The sequence below is a fragment of the Xenopus tropicalis genome, chromosome 4 (genome assembly GCF_000004195.4).
Source record: "Xenopus tropicalis strain Nigerian chromosome 4, UCB_Xtro_10.0, whole genome shotgun sequence".
Taxonomy (NCBI): domain Eukaryota; kingdom Metazoa; phylum Chordata; class Amphibia; order Anura; family Pipidae; genus Xenopus; species Xenopus tropicalis.
Genome location: NC_030680.2, coordinates 147,799,585 through 147,819,991, shown reverse-complemented (window position 1 = coordinate 147,819,991; position 20,407 = coordinate 147,799,585). Strand labels below are relative to the sequence as shown.

Here is a 20,407-nt window from a genome sequence, read left to right as displayed (position 1 = left end):
AACAGACAAACAATGTGGGTGATTACAGCCTGAGCCTGAGGTGTGAACAATGCAGGGGGTGAACAATGCAGAGATTAAAAGGTGTGAACAACACAGGGGATTACATATTTAAACAATACAGGGGGATTACAGCCTGAATCTGAGGTGATAACCATGCAGGGGGGGCAGTTAATCTTAGTACTGAAACCATTTAAAGTTTACACAAGTGTAAACCATCAAAGCAGCCAGACAGGTGGAGGGCCACACATGCGGGCCGCCAGTTGGACAGCACTGATATATAATATAATTGTAAGTTACAGAGCAATAGGTATTTAGCTGCTGGGGTCTATACAACTATAAAACTATACAAAAATGAAGACCTTTTGCAAAGTTGCTAAGAATAGGACATTCTATACCATATTAATAGTTAACTTGAGTAAAGGTTACAGTGGATACGAGTGACTGTGACTGTTTAAAATAAAAAACATCAGACAGATGTGGAAATGTATCAGTTTAATATCGTACCCAGCTGGAGAGGGCAACATTACTTCTGATAATTATAAAATGCCCATTGCAACACATGATTGGCTTTATTAACTGTCCCTCTGTGATCTGACACCCAATCTGATTAGAGCAGGTCTGTTCAGTAACATATACTCTCATACCGTACTAGGGAAACAATATGGCAACTCCCTCCCATATATATATATAAATATAAAAATACAGATGCGGAATGCTCTGGGCACAATGTATACCCCACCCAATAGAGTGCACAGAAGATACATTCTCCCGTGTGTTTATTACTTTGACATAGTCATTCTCCGCTATCTCCCATAAATCTCCACCTCCCCCTTTCCCCGTATATTAAATACAATTTATATTTACACTTAGACATTTACACTGGGCCATTGGCGACACCTCTGAACTGCAGGGAAATGAAATAAGCAGCAGAACATTTACAAGTCCAATTCCCAGTTCATAAACCATATTCCCTGGTGCAGGAACCCTAGAGTCCCTGTGCCGCTTTAGATTGTCAGCTCCTGTGCCACACCGCAGAGTTCATGATAAAGGCAGGAATATATCCTCTTTAGTCGGACTGTTATATTTCATCTCTCTCATCTTTTGACTTCATTCATTCCTAATAAAATTCCCACTCCGGGGGGGGTCACTACATGCTAAAGGCAACACTCAGTGATGTCTATGCAGCCCCGTTTTATAAGAGACGGGTTTGGAGAAGGGAAAGGTTTAGTTTGTGCATTGGGCCTGTTTCGTTGTTACATGCTAAGTCCCAGTGTTTGCTCGGTGGCCTTGGATATTCCAGCGATTGGATCTGCGACGGGAGCAAGCGGGGCAGGCTGGAAACCCGTGGGGTGGAACAGACTATCCTGTGGCTTTAGTTGGTTTTCTTGGGGATACAGCCTTCCATTTCCAGCACCTCCGGCCACCCGTCGTATTTGTTTGTTTCTTTGTTGTTCTTGATGTGCTGCGGGGGGAACAAATAGGGACATGAATTAAAGTGTGCCTGAGTCTGAGCTTTCAGAAGGAGCTTTCAGCTAACCTATTGTTTCTCCTACTCCCATGTAACTGGAGGAGTCCCAAGGCGGACTTGGATTTCTTACTATTGAGTGCTATTCTGATACCTACTGGGAGCTGCTATCTTGCTCCCTTCCCATTGTTCTGCTGATCGGCTGCTGGGGGGGTGGGGGGGGGATATCACTCCAACTTGCAGCGCAGCAGTAAAGTGTGCCTGAGTCTGAGCTTTCAGTAAGAGCCAGCGCTACACATTAGAACTGCTTTCAGCTAACCTATTGTTTCTCCTACTCCCATGTAGCTGGAGGAGTCCCAAGCCGGACTTGGATTTCTTACTATTGAGTGCTATTCTGATACCTAAAGGGAGCTGCTATCTTGCTCTCTTCCCATTGTTCTGCTGATCGGCTGCTGGGGGTGAGGGGGGTGGGGATATCACTCCAACTTGCAGCGCAGCAGTAAAGTGAGACTGAAGTTTATCAGAGCACAGGTCACATGGCTGTGGCACCCTGGGAAATGAAGAATACGGCTTGCCCCATGGGAAAAATAGATTACAATGTAGGATTCTGCTGGAGAAGCTCTATTAACTGATGGGTTTAAAAAAAAACAAAACAAAACATGTTTTCCTGAGACAGAATCCCTTTAAGTTTGTCCTCTTTCGGACCAGAAATCTGTTCGTAATGATCTTCTGACAGCTGCCGGCTGTGCTGCTTAGGATGAATATTTGACATCTGTTCCACTGCCTCAAAGCATGAAAAATGCTTTTGTTTGGCCTTGCAACAGACAGAAACTGTTATGAGAAACAGGCAGTTTCTATACATTCTGGCAGTGGAGCATGGAGCTGACTATTCCTTCTAAGCAGCGCAGCCGGAAGGACAAAGTTTAGCCTCTGTGTATATATATATATATATATATATATATATATATATACATTAATATATATAGACTGTCATATAAAGCAAGGCATTCACAGGTGTCTTAAATTTTAGAAATCGCCTTTCCATGACCATATAAAACCACTCGGCCGAATGGAACTCCTCTGTAACTTATAATATCCCTATATGTTACAATAGGGGGTACTTTATTCACTATATATTATAAGGAACTCCTCTGTGACTTATAATATCCCTATATGTTATAATAGGGGGTACTTTATTCACTATATATTATAAGGAACTCCTCTGTAACTTATAATATCCCTATATGTTACAATAGGGGGTACTTTATTCACTATATATTATAAGGAACCCCTCTGTGACTTATAATATCCCTATATGTTACAATAGGGGGCACTTTATTCACTATATATTATAAGGAACTCCTCGGGGCCTTATAATATCCCTATATTTTACAATAGGGGTCACTTTATTCACTATATATTATAAGGAACCCCTCGGGGCCTTATAATATCCCTATATTTTACAATAGGGGGCACTTTATTTACTATATATTATAAGGAACTCCTCGGGGGCTTATAATATCCCTATATTTTACAATAGGGGGCACTTTATTTACTATATATTATAAGGAACTCCTCTGTGACTTATAATATCCCTATATTTTACAATAGGGGGCACTTTATTCTCTATATATTATAAGGAACTCCTCTGTGACTTATAATATCCCTATATGTTACAATAGGGGGCACTTTATTCACTATATATTATAAGGAACTCCTCTGTGACTTATAATATCCCTATATGTTACAATAGGGGGCACTTTATTTACTATATATTATAAGGAACTCCTCTGTGACTTATAATATCCCTATATGTTACAATAGGGGGTACTTTATTCACTATATATTATAAGGAACTCCTCTGTGACTTATAATATCCCTATATGTTACAATAGGGGGCACTTTATTCACTATATATTAAAAGGAACTCCTCTGGGACTTATAATATCCCTATACCTGTATTTTACAATAGGGGGCATTTTATTCACTATATATTATAAGGAACTCCTCGGGGACTTATAATATCCCTATATGTTACAATTGGGGGCACTTTATTCACTATATATTATAAGGAACTTCTCGGGGGCTTATAATATCCCTATATGTTACAATAGGGGGTACTTTATTCACTATATATTATAAGGAACTCCTCTGTGACTTATAATATCCCTATATGTTACAATAGGGGGCACTTTATTTACTATATATTATAAGGAACTCCTCTGTGACTTATAATATCCCTATATGTTACAATAGGGGGTACTTTATTCACTATATATTATAAGGAACTCCTCGGGGACTTATAATATCCCTATACCTGTATTTTACAATAGGAGGCACTTTATTCACTATATATTATAAGGAACTCCTCAGGGACTTATAATATCCCTATATGTTACAATAGGGGGCACTTTATTCACTATATATTATAAGGAACTGCTCGGGGGCTTATAATATCCCTATATTTTACAATAGGGGGCACTTTATTCACTATATATTATAAGGAACTCCTCTGGGACTTATAATATCCCTATACCTGTATTTTACAATAGGGGGCACTTTATTCACTATATATTATAAGGAACTCCTCGGGGACTTATAATATCCCTATATGTTACATCAGGGGGCACTTTATTCACTATATATTATAAGGAACTCCTCAGTGATTTATAATATCCCTATATGTTACAATAGGGGGCACTTTATTCACTATAATAAGGAACTCCTCGGGGGCTTATAATATCCCTATATTTTACACTAGGGGGCACTTTATTCACAATATATTATAAGGAACTCCTCGGGGGCTTATAATATCCCTATATGTTACAATAGGGGGCACTTTATTCACTATATATTATAAGGAACTCCTTGGGGGCTTATAATATCCCTATATTTTACAATAGGGGGTATTTTATTCACTATATATTATAAGGAACTCCTCGGGGGCTTATAATATCCCTATATGTTACAATAGGGGGCACTATATTCACTATATATTATAAGGAACTCCTCGGGGCTTATAATATCCCTATATGTTACAATAGGGGGCACTTTATTCACTATATATTATAAGGAACTCCTCGGGGGCTTTTAATATCCCTATATTTTACAATAGGGGGTACTTTATTCACTATATATTATAAGGAACTCCTCGGGGGCTTATAATATCCCTATATTTTACAATAGGGGGTACTTTATTCACTATATATTATAAGGAACTCCTCGGGGGCTTATAATATCCCTATATTTTACAATAGGGGGTATTTTATTCACTATATATTTGCGCTCATGGTTGCACCTCTATACACTTACTATATGCAGAACTGGCAGTAAGTACTGGTGCTACACACACTCCTGATTGGATTTCTAATCCAGTACGGGGCACAGATTGGCAGACAGTTGTCGGGTTTCAGAGAGAGTTTATGTTTATTGTTAAAATCCACAAATTACCTGTTCAAATGGGCTTTTGGTACTTATCCCTTTTCCTCCCACGAAGAGCCAGCTGTCTCGGAAACCTATTTTCTTTGAATAACTGCTCCCAAAGCTTGCGAATACAGCCCTGGCTTCATCATTCAGCCTGAAGGAAAACAGTGGAACTCTTTTTTACAACTTGTATTTATCGGATTAGTTTGTGTGCCTTTGCCTTGAGCTGCCTGTTTAGAGGGGTAGCCGTTGCAGTCAGCTGGGTACAAATGTTCTGCACAAACCACTGCTGACAATATATACTTCCTCCTGTTCCTCAGGGGAGGGGTTTTGGCCAAACAGTAGTGACTCCAACCAATCACAATGCAATTTCCTACTTCAGCTTGGTACAAATGTCCCACTCTAGCTGCTCCTAGCAATACTCTGGTGATTATTTAGGGCCAAACAGTAGGGTGCCTCAGTCACAGGGCAACAAGGCCGACCCCTAAGCATTACTAGCCTGTATTTGTACAATATTCTCCAGTCTTGGTTCTGATACTTACTTTGTACCCGGATCGTCATAAGATGCGACAAACACCAGCGTTCCTTCCGCCACAGGTTTTATAAACTCCAGCAGCGGTTTCACATCTTTGACAAAAGAAAAAATTCAGCTTAAAGATTTCAGAAAAAAATCCACGTCTTTAACACATAAAACTGTGGAATGTGAAAATGCCGTTACCCGTGTGTTATTCTGATTCCTGTTTTCTATTGCAACTCAGCTTCAAGTATAAATATATTGACTAAATAATACATATTTAGCTAAACCTCTGATATACCCAAACCATTCCCCCGTATCTCTACCCCAGATCCCCCATAACTCCACTCCTCTTTAAGAAAACACATTGTATACAGGTATGGATTTGTTTTAGTGCAGTAATTCATAACAACCAATCACCTGTTAGTTCTGATCTGTTCTGAGCAGAATGAATGATGAAAGCACAGTTCTAATTCGTTGCTACAGGTTTCTACTCTGGAACAGATCTGTATCACATTTTTGCCTGACAGTTGGTTCCGCCTACAGGGCTATCATTGGTTTCTTCCATGTAACACCATGGCAGCTACTTTTAGCCGGCTGTGATAGATCTGATCAGCACTAGGCTACTACGCTACTACAAGCCCCACAATACTGTATATGATTATGGACCCTGTTTACTTATGGTCATAAATTATGAAGCAGGGAAATGCCCACTTACCTCCAGAATACATATCAAATGAACTCGTTTTGATCACAACCCCAGTGGAAGCTGTACAATCAAGAAACATGAGCTTATGGTGAGATATTTGCTTTTACAGACATACCCCCCCCCCCCCAACATATTACATGTGAAATCAATGTGTAAATACATTTTCATTTTATTTTCTTCCAGACAAAGAATCCCAGGTTTTTGAATAGCAGAAAGAAAGGCATGGTCGGTAGATAGTATTGTCCCCCCAGGGCCCCTGTTGCACCCCCTAACCCCCCGCAGGGCCTCCCTAACCCCCCGCCCGACTTCTCCCCTGAACGCACATAAGTTTAACACATCAGGGGAGCACTGGCAAGGGTATGGGCCGCCAAGGCCCACCAGGTTTTTACCAGGTGTCCCGGCAGCCCAGTCCAGTTGTGATGAGTGCAATTTTTAATTGGTCTTCATTTTTTCATTATTTGTGTTTTTTGATTTATTTAGCTTTATATTCAGCAACTCTCCATATGCAGCAGCTCTATGGTTGCTAGGGTCCAAATGACCCTAGCAAGCGGGCAGCGGTTCCAATGAGAAAGTGGAATATGAATAGGTGTGGGTCTGAGTAGAAAGATAAGTAATAAAAAGTAACACTAACAATGAAATTGTAGCCTCAAAGAGCAATATAAACAATAACGCATGAAGACCAGTTGAAAAGGTCATTCTATAATATACTAAAGGTTAACTTAAAGGTGAACCATCCCTTTAAGGGCCTCTCTAAGATATCACCTTTAATTGTATGTATATATATATATTAGAAGCTTTCCAAATATGCCATCAGAATATTGCTTTCACTTACCGTTTATTAGCGCGATGTTCAGTCCTCGGCCAATGTTATTTTTTATACTGCTCATTATGCTGGAAATCAAAAAGCAAAAATATTCTTTATAAACAAGAGACCCATGAAATAAATAGAATTTGATTGGCTCGGCTGCAAGTTACAAACAAGTCTAGCAAACAATGCACTAATCAGACCAATAGCATGGTGGTAGGTGGAAATAAAAGGCAGCAGGCTAAGGTTCTTCAGTTTGATCCAACTGCTAGGGCAGATGAACAAATGCCCACAGACTGGGTGAGAGAGGTTGAGAGGTGAGACCTTTGAGAGGCCAACATGAAGCCCGTCCTATTCCTAGCAACTTTGCAATTGGTCTTCATTATTTATTCCTTATAGTATTTGAATTATTGGTCTTCCTCTTCTGCCTCTTTTCAAATTCCACATGGGGGTCAGTGACCCCGGCAGCTATTAATCTATTACTTTGCGAGGCTACAATTGTATTATTATCGTTGCATTGCATTACTTATCCTTTACTTTGGTCCCTCTCCTATTTATATTCCAGTCTCTCATTCCAACCGCTGCCTGGTTGCTAGGTTAAATAAGACCCTAGCAACCAAATGGCTGCTGAAATACTTAACTGAAGAGCTGGGAACAGAAAGCTAAGTAAATGAAAAACCAAAAAAATAAAAAATAAAGACCAATTACAAATGATCTCAGAATATCACTGTCTACATCTAACAGTTAATTTAAAGATGAACTACCCCTTTAAGTACAATGTACCAGTCTTCTGCTCTGCGAAACACCTACTGATAAATCAGCCATTTCCAAAGGAGAATGTTAAGGCCAGACATTCCTCTGCCTTCCAGCCATCCCTGATATATCCCTGTACAGGTATGGGACCTGATATCCAGAATGCTCGGGACCTGGGGTTTTCCAGATAAGGGGTCTTTCTGGAATTTGGATCTCCATAACTTAAGTTTACTAAAAATCATTTAACCCAATAGGCTTGTTTTGCCTCCAATAAGGATTAATTATATCTTAGTTGGGATCAAGTACAGGTACTTTTTTATTATTACAGAGAAAAGGGAATCATTTAACCATTAAATAAACCCAATAGGGCTGTTCTGCCCCAATAAGGGGTAATTATATCTTAGTTGGGATCAAGTACAGTTACTGTTTTATTATTACAGAGAAAAGGGAATCATTTAACCATGAAATAAACCCAATAGGGCTGTTCTGCCCCAATAAGGGGTAATTATATCTTAGTTGGGATCAAGTACAGTTACTGTTTTATTATTACAGAGAAAAGGGAATCATTTAACCATGAAATAAACCCAATAGGGCTGTTCTGCCCCAATAAGGGGTAATTATATCTTAGTTGGGATCAAGTACAGGTACTGTTTTATTATTACAGAGAAAAGGAATCATTTAACCATGAAATAAACCCAATAGGGCTGTTCTGCCCCAATAAGGGGTAATTATATCTTAGTTGGGATCAAGTACAGGTACTGTTTTATTATTACAGAGAAAAGGGAATCATTTAACCATTAAATAAACCCAATAGCGCTGTTCTGCCCCCAATAAGGGGTAATTATATCTTAGTTGGGATCAAGTACAGGTACTGTTTTATTATTACAGAGAAAAGGGAAGTCATTTTTAAAAATTTGAATTATTTGCTTATAATGGAGTTTATGGGAGATGGCCTTTTTCGTAATTCGGAAGTTTCTGGATAATGGGTTTCCGGATTAGGGATCCCATACCTGTACTGCAAATACTCCCCTAGACACACACAGAGTTGGCTTGTGTATTTACCTACTGTGGCCCTTATTGACTCACTGCCGCGCTCTCTCAGCGCCTATAACCATATTTGCCTTTCATTCATCACAAAGCCCTTGAATGCTATACATTATGTACATTGCAAACTTGCGAGCGCTGAGTGCTGTCTGTAGGCGTGAATCCGCAATGCTGTGCGGTGTGGAAATATTTGGATTTTAAGTGCATTGTGCATAAATAAGATCACGGCCATCGGCTTTCAATATTTGGCAAAGGATTAAACTCCTCTCTCGTCACTTATACAAAACCACGGCACTGTATCACCATATTTTCAACCGGATAAATGGATTTTTATAGAGAAAACTATTCCCCCGAATAATGTAGGTCTCATATGTAAATATATGCTTCATCTAAATAAACTATTTTCATAGAGATATACTTTAGTAGAATGTGCCATTGGGTACTTCATTTTAAATACTAAGGGCCCTGTAATCATAGGATCCACAGACCACACAAACAAACCGAGGGCACTCAAATATCCGCCAGTTAATGGGCAAAGTTCTGTCTTTTTCTCTCACACTGCCTCCTCTTCCAGTCTTACAGAGCTGCATCACTTCCTGTCAGCTAATCTCTGAGGGGGCACACAGCCCATCACAAAATGGCGGCATTATTTCATGTCAGCTGATCTCTGAGGGAGCACACAGCCCATCACAAAATGGCGGCATTATTTCATGTCAGCTGATCTCTGAGGGAGCACACAGCCCATCACAAAATGGCGGCATTATTTCATGTCAGCTGATCTCTGAGGGAGCACACAGCCCATCACAAAATGGCGGCATTATTTCATGTCAGCTGATCTCTGAGGGAGCACACAGCCCATCACAAAATGGCGGCATTATTTCCTGTCAGCTGATCTCTGAGGGAGCACACAGCCCATCACAAAATGGCGGCATTATTTCCTGTCAGCTGATCTCTGAGGGAGCACACAGCCCATCACAAAATGGTGGCATTATTTCCTGTCAGCTAATCTCTGAGGGAGCACACAGCCCATCACAAAATGGTGGCTCAAGGGAAAAGATGTAAAAGGGCAATATTTACTGATGTATATTTTCCAGTTTGCTATGATTCTTTAATAGATCACTTCATATAATGTAAACTGTATATATATATATATATATATATAAATAAATATGATATCTGTTGGTTTTGGTTAAGTATTCATTCTGGGGGTATAGTTTTAAAATTCACAGCACTACTTGATGCTCCTATCACTTGATGTTTTGCAGCTGATACTTATACAGGTATAGGATCACTTATTCGGAAACCCGTTATCCAGAAAGTTCTGAATTACGGAAAGGCCATCTCCCATAGAAGCAAATAATTCTAATTTATCCGTAATATTAAAACAGTACCTGTACTTGATCCCAACTAAGATATAATTACACCTTATTGGGGGCAGAACAGCCCTATTGGGTTTATTTAATGGTTAAATGATTCCCTTTACTCTGTAATAATAAAACAGTACCTGTACTTGATCCCAACTAAGATATAATTACCCCTTATTGGGGGCAGAACAGCCCTATTGGGTTTATTTCATGGTTAAATGATTCCCTTTTCTCTGTAATAATAAAACAGTACCTGTACTTGATCCCAACTAAGATATAATTACCCCTTATTGGGGGCAGAACAGCCCTATTGGGTTTATTCAATGGTTAAATGATTCCCTTTTCTCTGTAATAATAAAACAGTACCTGTACTTGATCCCAACTAAGATATAATTACCCCTTATTGGGGGCAGAACAGCCCTATTGGGTTTATTTAATGGTTAAATGATTCCCTTTTCTCTGTAATAATAAAACAGTACCTGTACTTGATCCCAACTAAGATATAATTACCCCTTATTGGGGGCAGAACAGCCCTATTGGGTTTATTTAATGGTTAAATGATTCCCTTTTCTCTGTAATAATAAAACAGTACCTGTACTTGATCCCAACTAAGATATAATTACCCCTTATTGGGGGCAGAACAGCCCTATTGGGTTTATTTAATGGTTAAATGATTCCCTTTTCTCTTTGTTCCTTAGTAAGCCATTTATTGGTTGAATATTTTTGCTTGGTTGTTACTATTGCCTGCACTAGGTTACAGGTTGGGAATCAGGCAAGACTCACATAGAGTTCTCAAAGCACATAGATGGTCCAACGACATTGGCTGCTCCGCTAATAATTTTAAAGGCAAAGTAATCGTCCGGGCAGGGTTTCTCATTCCCGCAGCTGAACTGGGCTTTCTTCTTTTCTAAGAAATAAATTGAACCAGATTTAACCAGAATGATTACATAATAAATGACAGTAGCATAACGAATACAGAGTGAATCATCTTGCAAGTGGCGTAATTAGAAAGAACCTCGCCCTGGGAAAGTGTCCAACAGAAGTGAAATTAAGTTAATTAGAGCGGGAGCCAAAGTTCTATCTGTGCCGTTACAGGCAAACTTAACCCACACACTCAGAATAGCCGTATGTTCTATGTAAGCGATAGGGATGCACCAAAGGGAACCAAGAATCCTGCTAAAAAAGACTGAATCTTGGCCGAATCCTGGATTCCAGCATCCATAATAAGCACTTCTCATAACATTTGTTCCTACACAAACCCCCATATGTAATAAAAGGCAATACCTTTGCCCATAAGCAGTAACTCGTAGCAACCAATTAGGTGTTTGCTTTTGAACAGGTGACCAGTATATTCTACCAGCTGACTGATTGCTCTGTGTTAATGCACCTAGGCTAACATAGTGTCTTTGATTACATAATCTTCCTGGGCACAAATTCCTTTTATTATAAAAAAGCTACTTATCTAATTAAGTTTGAGAAACATTGTATCTTTTTTAGCATTCAGTGCAGGAGATCAAAGGCAAATGAGGGACTTTTCAATTAGAATCCGGGACTGCGGGTTGAGCTGTTAAAATCAGGACTGTCCTGTGAAAATGGGGACATTTGGGAGGTATGGACATGGCTGACCCATCATTATATGCTCATTGAGTCTCTCTGGTAAAAGTAGAAGCGCAGGGCATTTTTACAAGATATTATATTATTTACAGCCCCCCCAATAACTAGCCACACATTAAGGTGGCCATACAGGGGCTGATTTCAGCTGCTAATGTTACCAAATTCAGCAGCTTATCTGCCCATGATGGGCACCGCCAATGGGCCTCCTCGACTGATATCTGGCCAGATCTCGATCGAACGGGTTTGATTTTTCTGTCGAATCGGGGACCGCATCGGCTCGTTGATGCCCAGTGCTATAATTCAGTCGTTTGGCCCTAGGACCAAACAGTCGAATAAGCCCAATATCACTCCTCCTTAGGTGGGCATATGGGGAAAAGATCCACTCAGCCTCAGCCAATAAGCGAATCTTACAGTGTATGGCCAACTTTAGTCCGTAGAGGAATGTGAGTAAGGATTAGATATAAAGCAGAGGAACAAACAGATACACACAGAGTACATTCAGTTACAGAGTTTACTCACTTGGCGCCTCGTCAGCTTTATTATCTGTAACGAAACAAACCCAAACGCCTTAGTTTATATTACTATAAATGCTAGAAATGCGTTAAAGGGGCGGGGCTTTATCCATTCCATGCAGTTTTTGACAAATGGATGACGCCTCTGAATAATAACATAGGAATGCACCAAATCTTTGCCAAATCCCTACATCATAGCATCCCCCCCCCCCCCCCACAAGGAACTATTTTTTCTTACCAAATATACTCCTCAGGCTCTTCATATTGTCCCGATTAGAATACATTTTTTCTGCAAAATACCATGTGGTGATCAGGGTAAGTAGAATCACTATGACCCGTAGAATAGCTGCAAGATATTAAAGGGAAACTGTGTCAGGATGAAAACTCTAAAATGTTGCTATAGGTCAGTGCTGCAGGTATATATTCTGGGATTTCTGTATCTGTGTGACTGCAGGAACACATGCTGTGTGGCCATTTGGAAGCTCGGGGGCGGGCTTATGCTAAGCAGGGGCAGGGAAATAGTCTATAACATATGTATTTGGTCCATGTGATTGTTTGATCATCCAAACCTGGATGGAGGGATGATTCTGCCATATGAATTACTCGCTTAGCAGCAGAATGTCCTCCAATGAGCTCAGAGCTGTGTTCTGCCCAAGTGCCCAAACCTCACAATGCTGCTCAAAGGGGTGGTTTACCTTACAGTTAACTTTTAGTATATTATAGAATATTCTATTCCTGGCAACTTTGCAATTGATCATCATTATTTTTTAATAGTTCTTTTTGCCTTCCTTTTCTACTTCTTTCCAGCTTTCAAATGGGGGTCACTGACCCCGGCAGCCAAAAACCTATTGCTCTGTGAGGCTCCAGTTTTATTGTTATTGTTACTTTTTATTACTTATCTTTCTATTCAGCCCCTCTGCTATTCATATATCAGTCTCTCATTCAAACCACTGCCTGGTTGCTAAGATAATCAAGACCCTAGCAACCAGATCAAAAATCCAATCTGGAGAGCTGCTGAACAAAAAGGTAAATAACTAAAAAACCAGAGACACTAAAAAATGAAAACCAATTGCATATTGTCTCAGAATATCAATATCTATGTCATAGTAAAAGATAATTTTAAAATCAACAACTGCGAGATCTGCTCATACAGAGAGGGCAGTAAACGAGCAGATCTCAGCACAATTTGGCTGATCCAGTCAGTGGCCCAGGGAACAATAATAGAATCATACAGGACAGACCAGTCGGACTGGATTTTCAAACCTGCCCAATTGATACCTAGTTGATTTTCAGCCAGATATCAGTTGGGCAGGCCCATTGGCCGGACCCTTCACTTGGCCCGTGCATGACCATTTTAACTCCTTTAGTACAGGGACCTGTTGGAGTTTTAGTTAGAAGCTAAGGAGGAATTCTTTGTACAAGGGTTGGGCTTGATGGAGTCTTTTTGCAACCTGTGCTACCTGCTAGTTCTTAGTTCCATCTATGAAACCAGAATGCTCATTACCCGCACACCGCATGGTTCTTCCCAATGGGATAAGGGCACAGATGCTCCGCTTTCACGCCCGACACGGCACACTTTGCACCGACACAACTCAGATCTGAAAAATGAAAATGTAATTGTATTAATGGCCCAACCCCGGAGTGTTAATTGCCAGAGTCCTGCGCTCCTATTCGCTAGAAGTGTCACTGTCACTTTAACAGAGTCAATAAAGCCCCATTGCCGAACACTTCCTTTAAACCTTGCGAAATATACTGATAAATACGGTTGTACTTCCTTGTCGGCTCAGGGTGTGCTGGCCGGGCCCCGGCTCTAAAGGAATAGGATATCCTGGTTCTGTACTGAATCCAGCAAAGCATAAGAAACACAAGCCAATAACTGGGTCAGAAGGTGCCAGCCTGGCACTGGGTATGGCATATAGTTTAGCCTTTAGTCTGGGAAACATATGTGACTTATACTCTATATTCCTCTCCTGCTCTTTAACATATTGTAGGTAAGTCAATAAAGGCCAAGTAAAACAGAGCTTTCCTTGAAAATTTTAGACAATGTAAGGGTTTCTGTTTGTAAGAGATGTATTAAGAGATGAATGCATTAAAAGGATAATATAATAATAATAATAATAACATTAGCAACAATAATAATAATAATAATAATAAATAAGTAAAACTATATTTTTTACTCTCACTCTGTTTGTCTATACTTCTCTGGACAAAATTCTGTACTAAGCACAATTCAGCAGGATCAGCTCCCTAAGTTTGCTCATAGCCTGTACAGAGAGATACCGTAAAACTATGGCACATAGGGATTCTCCTGTACTAAGCACAATTCAGCAGGAACAGCCCCCTAAGTTTGCTCATAGCCTGTACAGAGAGATACCATAAAACTATGGCACATAGGGATTCCCCTGTACTAAGCACAATTCAGCAGGAGCAGCCCCCTAAGTTTGCTCATAGCCTGTACAGAGAGATACCATAAAACTATGGCACATAGGGATTCCCCTGTACTAAGCACAATTCAGCAGGAACAGCCCCCTAAGTTTGCTCATAGCCTGTACAGAGAGATACCATAAAACTATGGCACATAGGGATTCCCCTGTACTAAGCACAATTCAGCAGGAGCAGCCCCCTAAGTTTGCTCATAGCCTGTACAGAGAGATACCATAAAACTATGGCACATAGGGATTCCCCTGTACTAAGCACAATTCAGCAGGAGCAGCCCCCTAAGTTTGCTCATAGCCTGTACAGAGAGATACCATAAAACTATGGCACATAGGGATTCCCCTGTACTAAGCACAATTCAGCAGGAACAGCCCCCTAAGTTTGCTCATAGCTTGTACAGAGAGATACCATAAAACTATGGCACATAGGGATTCCCTTGTACTAAGCACAATTCAGCAGGAACAGCCCCCTAAGTTTGCTCATAGCCTGTACAGTGAGATACCATAAAACTATGGCACATAGGGATTCCCCTGTACTAAGCACAATTCAGCAGGAACAGCCCCCTAAGTTTGCTCATAGCCTGTACAGAGAGATACCATAAAACTATGGCACATAGGGATTCCCCTGTACTAAGCACAATTCAGCAGGAACAGCCCCCTAAGTTTGCTCATAGCCTGTACAGAGAGATCCCATAAAACTATGGCACATAGGGATTCCCCTGTACTAAGCACAATTCAGCAGGAACAGCCCCCTAAGTTTGCTCATAGCCTGTACAGAGAGATACCATAAAACTATGGCACATAGGGATTCCCTTGTACTAAGCACAATTCAGCAGGAACAGCCCCCTAAGTTTGCCCATAGCCTGTACAGAGAGATACCATAAAACTATGGCACATAGGGATTCCCCTGTACTAAGCACAATTCAGCAGGAACAGCCCCCTAAGTTTGCTCATAGCCTGTACAGTGAGATACCATAAAACTATGGCACATAGGGATTCCCCTGTACTAAGCACAATTCAGCAGGAACAGCCCCCTAAGTTTGCTCATAGCCTGTACAGAGAGATACCATAAAACTATGGCAGCATAGGGATTCCCCTGAACTAAGCACAATTCAGCAGGAACAGCCCCCTAAGTTTGCTCATAGCCTGTACAGAGAGATACCATAAAACTATGGCACATAGGGATTCCCCTGTACTAAGCACAATTCAGCAGGAACAGCCCCCTAAGTTTGCTCATAGCCTGTACAGAGAGATACCATAAAACTATGGCACATAGGGATTCCCCTGTACTAAGCACAAATCAGCAGGAACAGCCCCCTAAGTAAATGCCCAATTAGGTGAAAAGCACAGGACACAAGGGAGCACCTACACATGCAACTGAAGTGCAGCTAAAAAAAAAGACACACAGGCACCCAGACATCCCTGTAAAGGTGGCAACTCACACCCCCACTACTACACTTATAATGAAAATGTGAATTAGTGCAACAGCAGTGCACTGTGGGTAAAATGGCAGCTTGTGTGTGACTGTTATACTGTGCATTATTAAGCCCTGTCGTATAAATTGTGGGATTATTCTTCACTGCACCAAACAGTAGTGGCACAATGGAGATGGGGCACCTGGGGGCCACTGGGGTCCAGATGAGATTGCACAGATCATCTCCCCATGGTTGGCAGGGGGATTAGCCCCATATGTATGTCTCTTTTGAGTGGGGGTGACATTTAGTTGGTCTGAGTGGTGCAGGGGTGTTGCAGAACTTGTATTGCCAGACTGACCGTTGTGTAGTTCCTAGTGAATAGGAAACAATAGAGGGCAGACGGGTATGATCAGCACCATTGCAGCCATACAGTTACATCCCTCCTAGAGCACTGGGCTTTAATCCCATTGTGTGGGACAGTGTACTCTGCACCTATAGGAACTGCTCTACGGAATATCAGCAGCGTGCAGAGGGGTATAATGAAAGGGAAAATACACCTTGGGAATAGCTTCCCTATACTTTCCCTGCAACTAGAATCAACCTGCTATAGGGAATTGCTAGCAACAAGGAACTGGGCTGCTGTATGTGCCGTGTATACAGAAGCTCTATGCACAAACAGCCCCCTATTGTCTCCCCGCTCCAAGATCTGAAAATGCCCTTATTTACCCTTTAAACCCATTTAACCCATGTTTCATTTTTTGGGGGGATATTCAGGAAGAATATTTTCCCCAAAAATTGTGTTGCATGCCGCAACTATGTACAGGTATGGGATCCATTATCCAAAAAGCTCTGAATTACAGGAAGGCCATCACCCATAGACTCCATTTTAATCAATTAATTCTAATTTAAAAAAACAAAAAGAGTTTTTTTTTGTAATAATAAAACAGAACCTTGTACTTGATTCCAACTGAGATATAATTACCTCTTATTGGGGCAGAACAGCCCTATTGGGTTTATTTAATGGTTAAATGATTCCCTTTTCTCTGTAATAATAAAACAGTACCTGTACTTGATCCCAACTAAGATATAATTACCCCTTATTGGGGCAGAACAGCCCTATTGGGTTTATTTAATGGTTAAATGATTCCCTTTTCTCTGTAATAATAAAACAGTACCTGTACTTGATCCCAACTAAGATATAATTACCCCTTATTGGGGGCAGAACAGCCCTATTGGGTTTATTTAATGGTTAATCCCACAGCCCCAGTCCCTTCCCAGAGGCTATTATCCCCCCACTGCTACTATAGGCACCATCTCTCCCTACTATACCTGCTATCCCACAGCCCCAGTCCCTTCCCAGAGGCTATTATCCCACTGCTACTATAGGCACCATTTCTCCCTACTATACCTGCTATCCCACAGCCCCAGTCCCTTCCCAGAGGCTATTATCCCCCCACTGCTACTATAGGCACCATCTCTCCCTACTATACCTGCTATCCCACAGCCCCAGTCCCTTCCCAGAGGCTATTATCCCCCCACTGCTACTATAGGCACCATCTCTCCCTACTATACCTGCTATCCCACAGCCCCAGTCCCTTCCCAGAGGCTATTATCCCCCCACTGCTACTATAGGCACCATCTCTCCCTACTATACCTGCTATCCCACAGCCCCAGTCCCTTCCCAGAGGCTATTATCCCACTGCTACTATAGGCACCATTTCTCCCTACTATACCTGCTATCCCACAGCCCCAGTCCCTTCCCAGAGGCTATTATCCCCCCACTGCTACTATAGGCACCATCTCTCCCTACTATACCTGCTATCCCACAGCCCCAGTCCCTTCCCAGAGGCTATTATCCCCCCACTGCTAATATAGGCACCATCTCTCCCTACTATACCTGCTATCCCACAGCCCCAGTCCCTTCCCAGAGGCTATTATCCCCCACTGCTACTATAGGCACCATCTCTCCCTACTATACCTGCTATCCCACAGCCCCAGTCCCTTCCCAGAGGCTATTATCCCCCCACTGCTACTATAGGCACCATCTCTCCCTACTATACCTGCTATCCCACAGCCCCAGTCCCTTCCCAGAGGCTATTATCCCCCCACTGCTACTATAGGCACCATCTCTCCCTACTATACCTGCTATCCCACAGCCCCAGTCCCTTCCCAGAGGCTATTATCCCACTGCTACTATAGGCACCATTTCTCCCTACTATACCTGCTATCCCACAGCCCCAGTCCCTTCCCAGAGGCTATTATCCCCCCACTGCTACTATAGGCACCATCTCTCCCTACTATACCTGCTATCCCACAGCCCCAGTCCCTTCCCAGAGGCTATTATCCCCCCACTGCTACTATAGGCACCATCTCTCCCTACTATACCTGCTATCCCACAGCCCCAGTCCCTTCCCAGAGGCTATTATCCCCCCACTGCTACTATAGGCACCATCTCTCCCTACTATACCTGCTATCCCACAGCCCCAGTCCCTTCCCAGAGGCTATTATCCCCCCACTGCTACTATAGGCACCATCTCTCCCTACTATACCTGCTATCCCACAGCCCCAGTCCCTTCCCAGAGGCTATTATCCCCCCACTGCTAATATAGGCACCATCTCTCCCTACTATACCTGCTATCCCACAGCCCCAGTCCCTTCCCAGAGGCTATTATCCCCCCCACTGCTACTATAGGCACCATCTCTCCCTACTATACCTGCTATCCCACAGCCCCAGTCCCTTCCCAGAGGCTATTATCCCCCCACTGCTACTATAGGCACCATCTCTCCCTACTATACCTGCTATCCCACAGCCCCAGTCCCTTCCCAGAGGCTATTATCCCCCCACTGCTACTATAGGCACCATCTCTCCCTACTATACCTGCTATCCCACAGCCCCAGTCCCTTCCCAGAGGCTATTATCCCCCCACTGCTACTATAGGCACCATCTCTCCCTACTATACCTGCTATCCCACAGCCCCAGTCCCTTCCCAGAGGCTATTATCCCCCCACTGCTACTATAGGCACCATCTCTCCCTACTATACCTGCTATCCCACAGCCCCAGTCCCTTCCCAGAGGCTATTATCCCCCCACTGCTACTATAGGCACCATCTCTCCCTACTATACCTGCTATCCCACAGCCCCAGTCCCTTCCCAGAGGCTATTATCCCCCCACTGCTACTATAGGCACCATCTCTCCCTACTATACCTGCTATCCCACAGCCCCAGTCCCTTCCCAGAGGCTAATATCCCACTGCTACTATAGGCACCATCTCTCCCTACTATACCTGCTATCCCAGGGCTTTTATTCCTTCAAGGTGGGAGCCAATGCTGTATCAGTTCATGTAACTAATAGTAGAATGTAGCCCAGAGAACTTACTCAGTAGCCCAAGAGTATCCCCTGATGCAGTGGGAGAGGACAGGGATCCTCGCTGGGGTAGAGCAGGTCGGTGTGGCACAAATGACAGGTGTCTCCCACGATTTCCTCTTCATAAAACAATCTCTACAGGTGACATAAATGCACTGAATGAAAGTTAGTCGTCAGGGCAACTAGGGGTGGGGATTTGGTGGGGCAAACTGGAAAAACGTGAACTGTATTGTAGCCGGGCGGCTCACGTATTTTCTTTTAAACACGCCCTGCTAGTGTGAGTAATGTATTAACCTTTCTCTACCTGCCACCACATAATGACTGCCGGCTTACCAAGCACTGATTGCAATGTCCTATTAAAGGGCAAGTACGCCAAATCTGTACATCTACTTTATAATCCTGTCCTGGATATTAAAGGTGTGGGTCACTTTTAAGCTAACGTTTGTAAGTATGTTATAGAGTGACCTATCCTGAGCAACCTTTCAGCTGGTCATCATTATGTATTTGTTATAGTTTTTGAATTATTTGCCTACTTCTACCAACTCTTTGCATTTTTTTTAAATGGGGGTTAGTGACCCCGGCAGCCAAAGACCAATTGCTCTGTGAGGCTACAGTTTTATTGTTACTTTATGTAACTTTCTTTTCTATTCAGCCCCTCTCCTATTCATATACCAGTCTCTCTTCCAAACCACTCCCTGGTTGCTGAGGTAACTTGGACCCTAGCAACCTAATAACTGCTGAATCTCCAAGCTGGAGAGCTCCTGAACTGAAAATGAAATAACTAAAAAACTACAAATAATAAAAAATTAAGACCAATTACAAATTGTCTCAGAATATTACTCTCTACATTATACTAAAAGTTATCTGTTTTTGGTTCTGTGCTGGTACCTTGCTGGCCACTCATTCGGTGCTGACTTACCTCCTATCCCAGCTTCTGTTGTCCCAGTTCCTCTGGTATTAGCTGTACCTACTAAAGAGCCCAGTTCATT

The 20,407-nt window shown here is 42.1% G+C and overlaps 1 protein-coding gene across 4 annotated transcripts; it reads right to left on the bottom strand.

The window, feature by feature from the left end:
* Nucleotides 1–475: 475 nt before the first annotated feature.
* Nucleotides 476–19,604, bottom strand: fam3d (FAM3 metabolism regulating signaling molecule D). Of its 4 annotated transcripts, none has more exons than XM_012960902.3 (10): nt 19,431–19,602; nt 13,664–13,801; nt 12,442–12,549; nt 12,211–12,234; nt 10,861–10,984; nt 6,944–7,002; nt 6,121–6,171; nt 5,431–5,515; nt 4,916–5,042; nt 476–1,462 (listed from the first exon to the last, which is right to left on the bottom strand). In XM_012960902.3, the coding sequence occupies exons 3-10, from the start codon at nt 12,485–12,487 to the stop codon at nt 1,373–1,375; spliced, it is 606 nt and encodes a 201-aa protein (XP_012816356.1). In that variant the 5' UTR covers nt 12,488–12,549; nt 13,664–13,801; nt 19,431–19,602; the 3' UTR covers nt 476–1,372. The 4 variants fall into 4 exon arrangements, with proteins under 4 accessions (XP_012816356.1, NP_001007503.1, XP_012816355.1 ...); NM_001007502.1 differs by having other exon boundaries at nt 13,708–13,801; nt 19,431–19,496; XM_018089361.2 differs by lacking the exon at nt 19,431–19,602 and adding an exon at nt 19,339–19,422 and having other exon boundaries at nt 1,137–1,462; nt 13,708–13,801.
* Nucleotides 19,605–20,407: the final 803 nt, after the last annotated feature.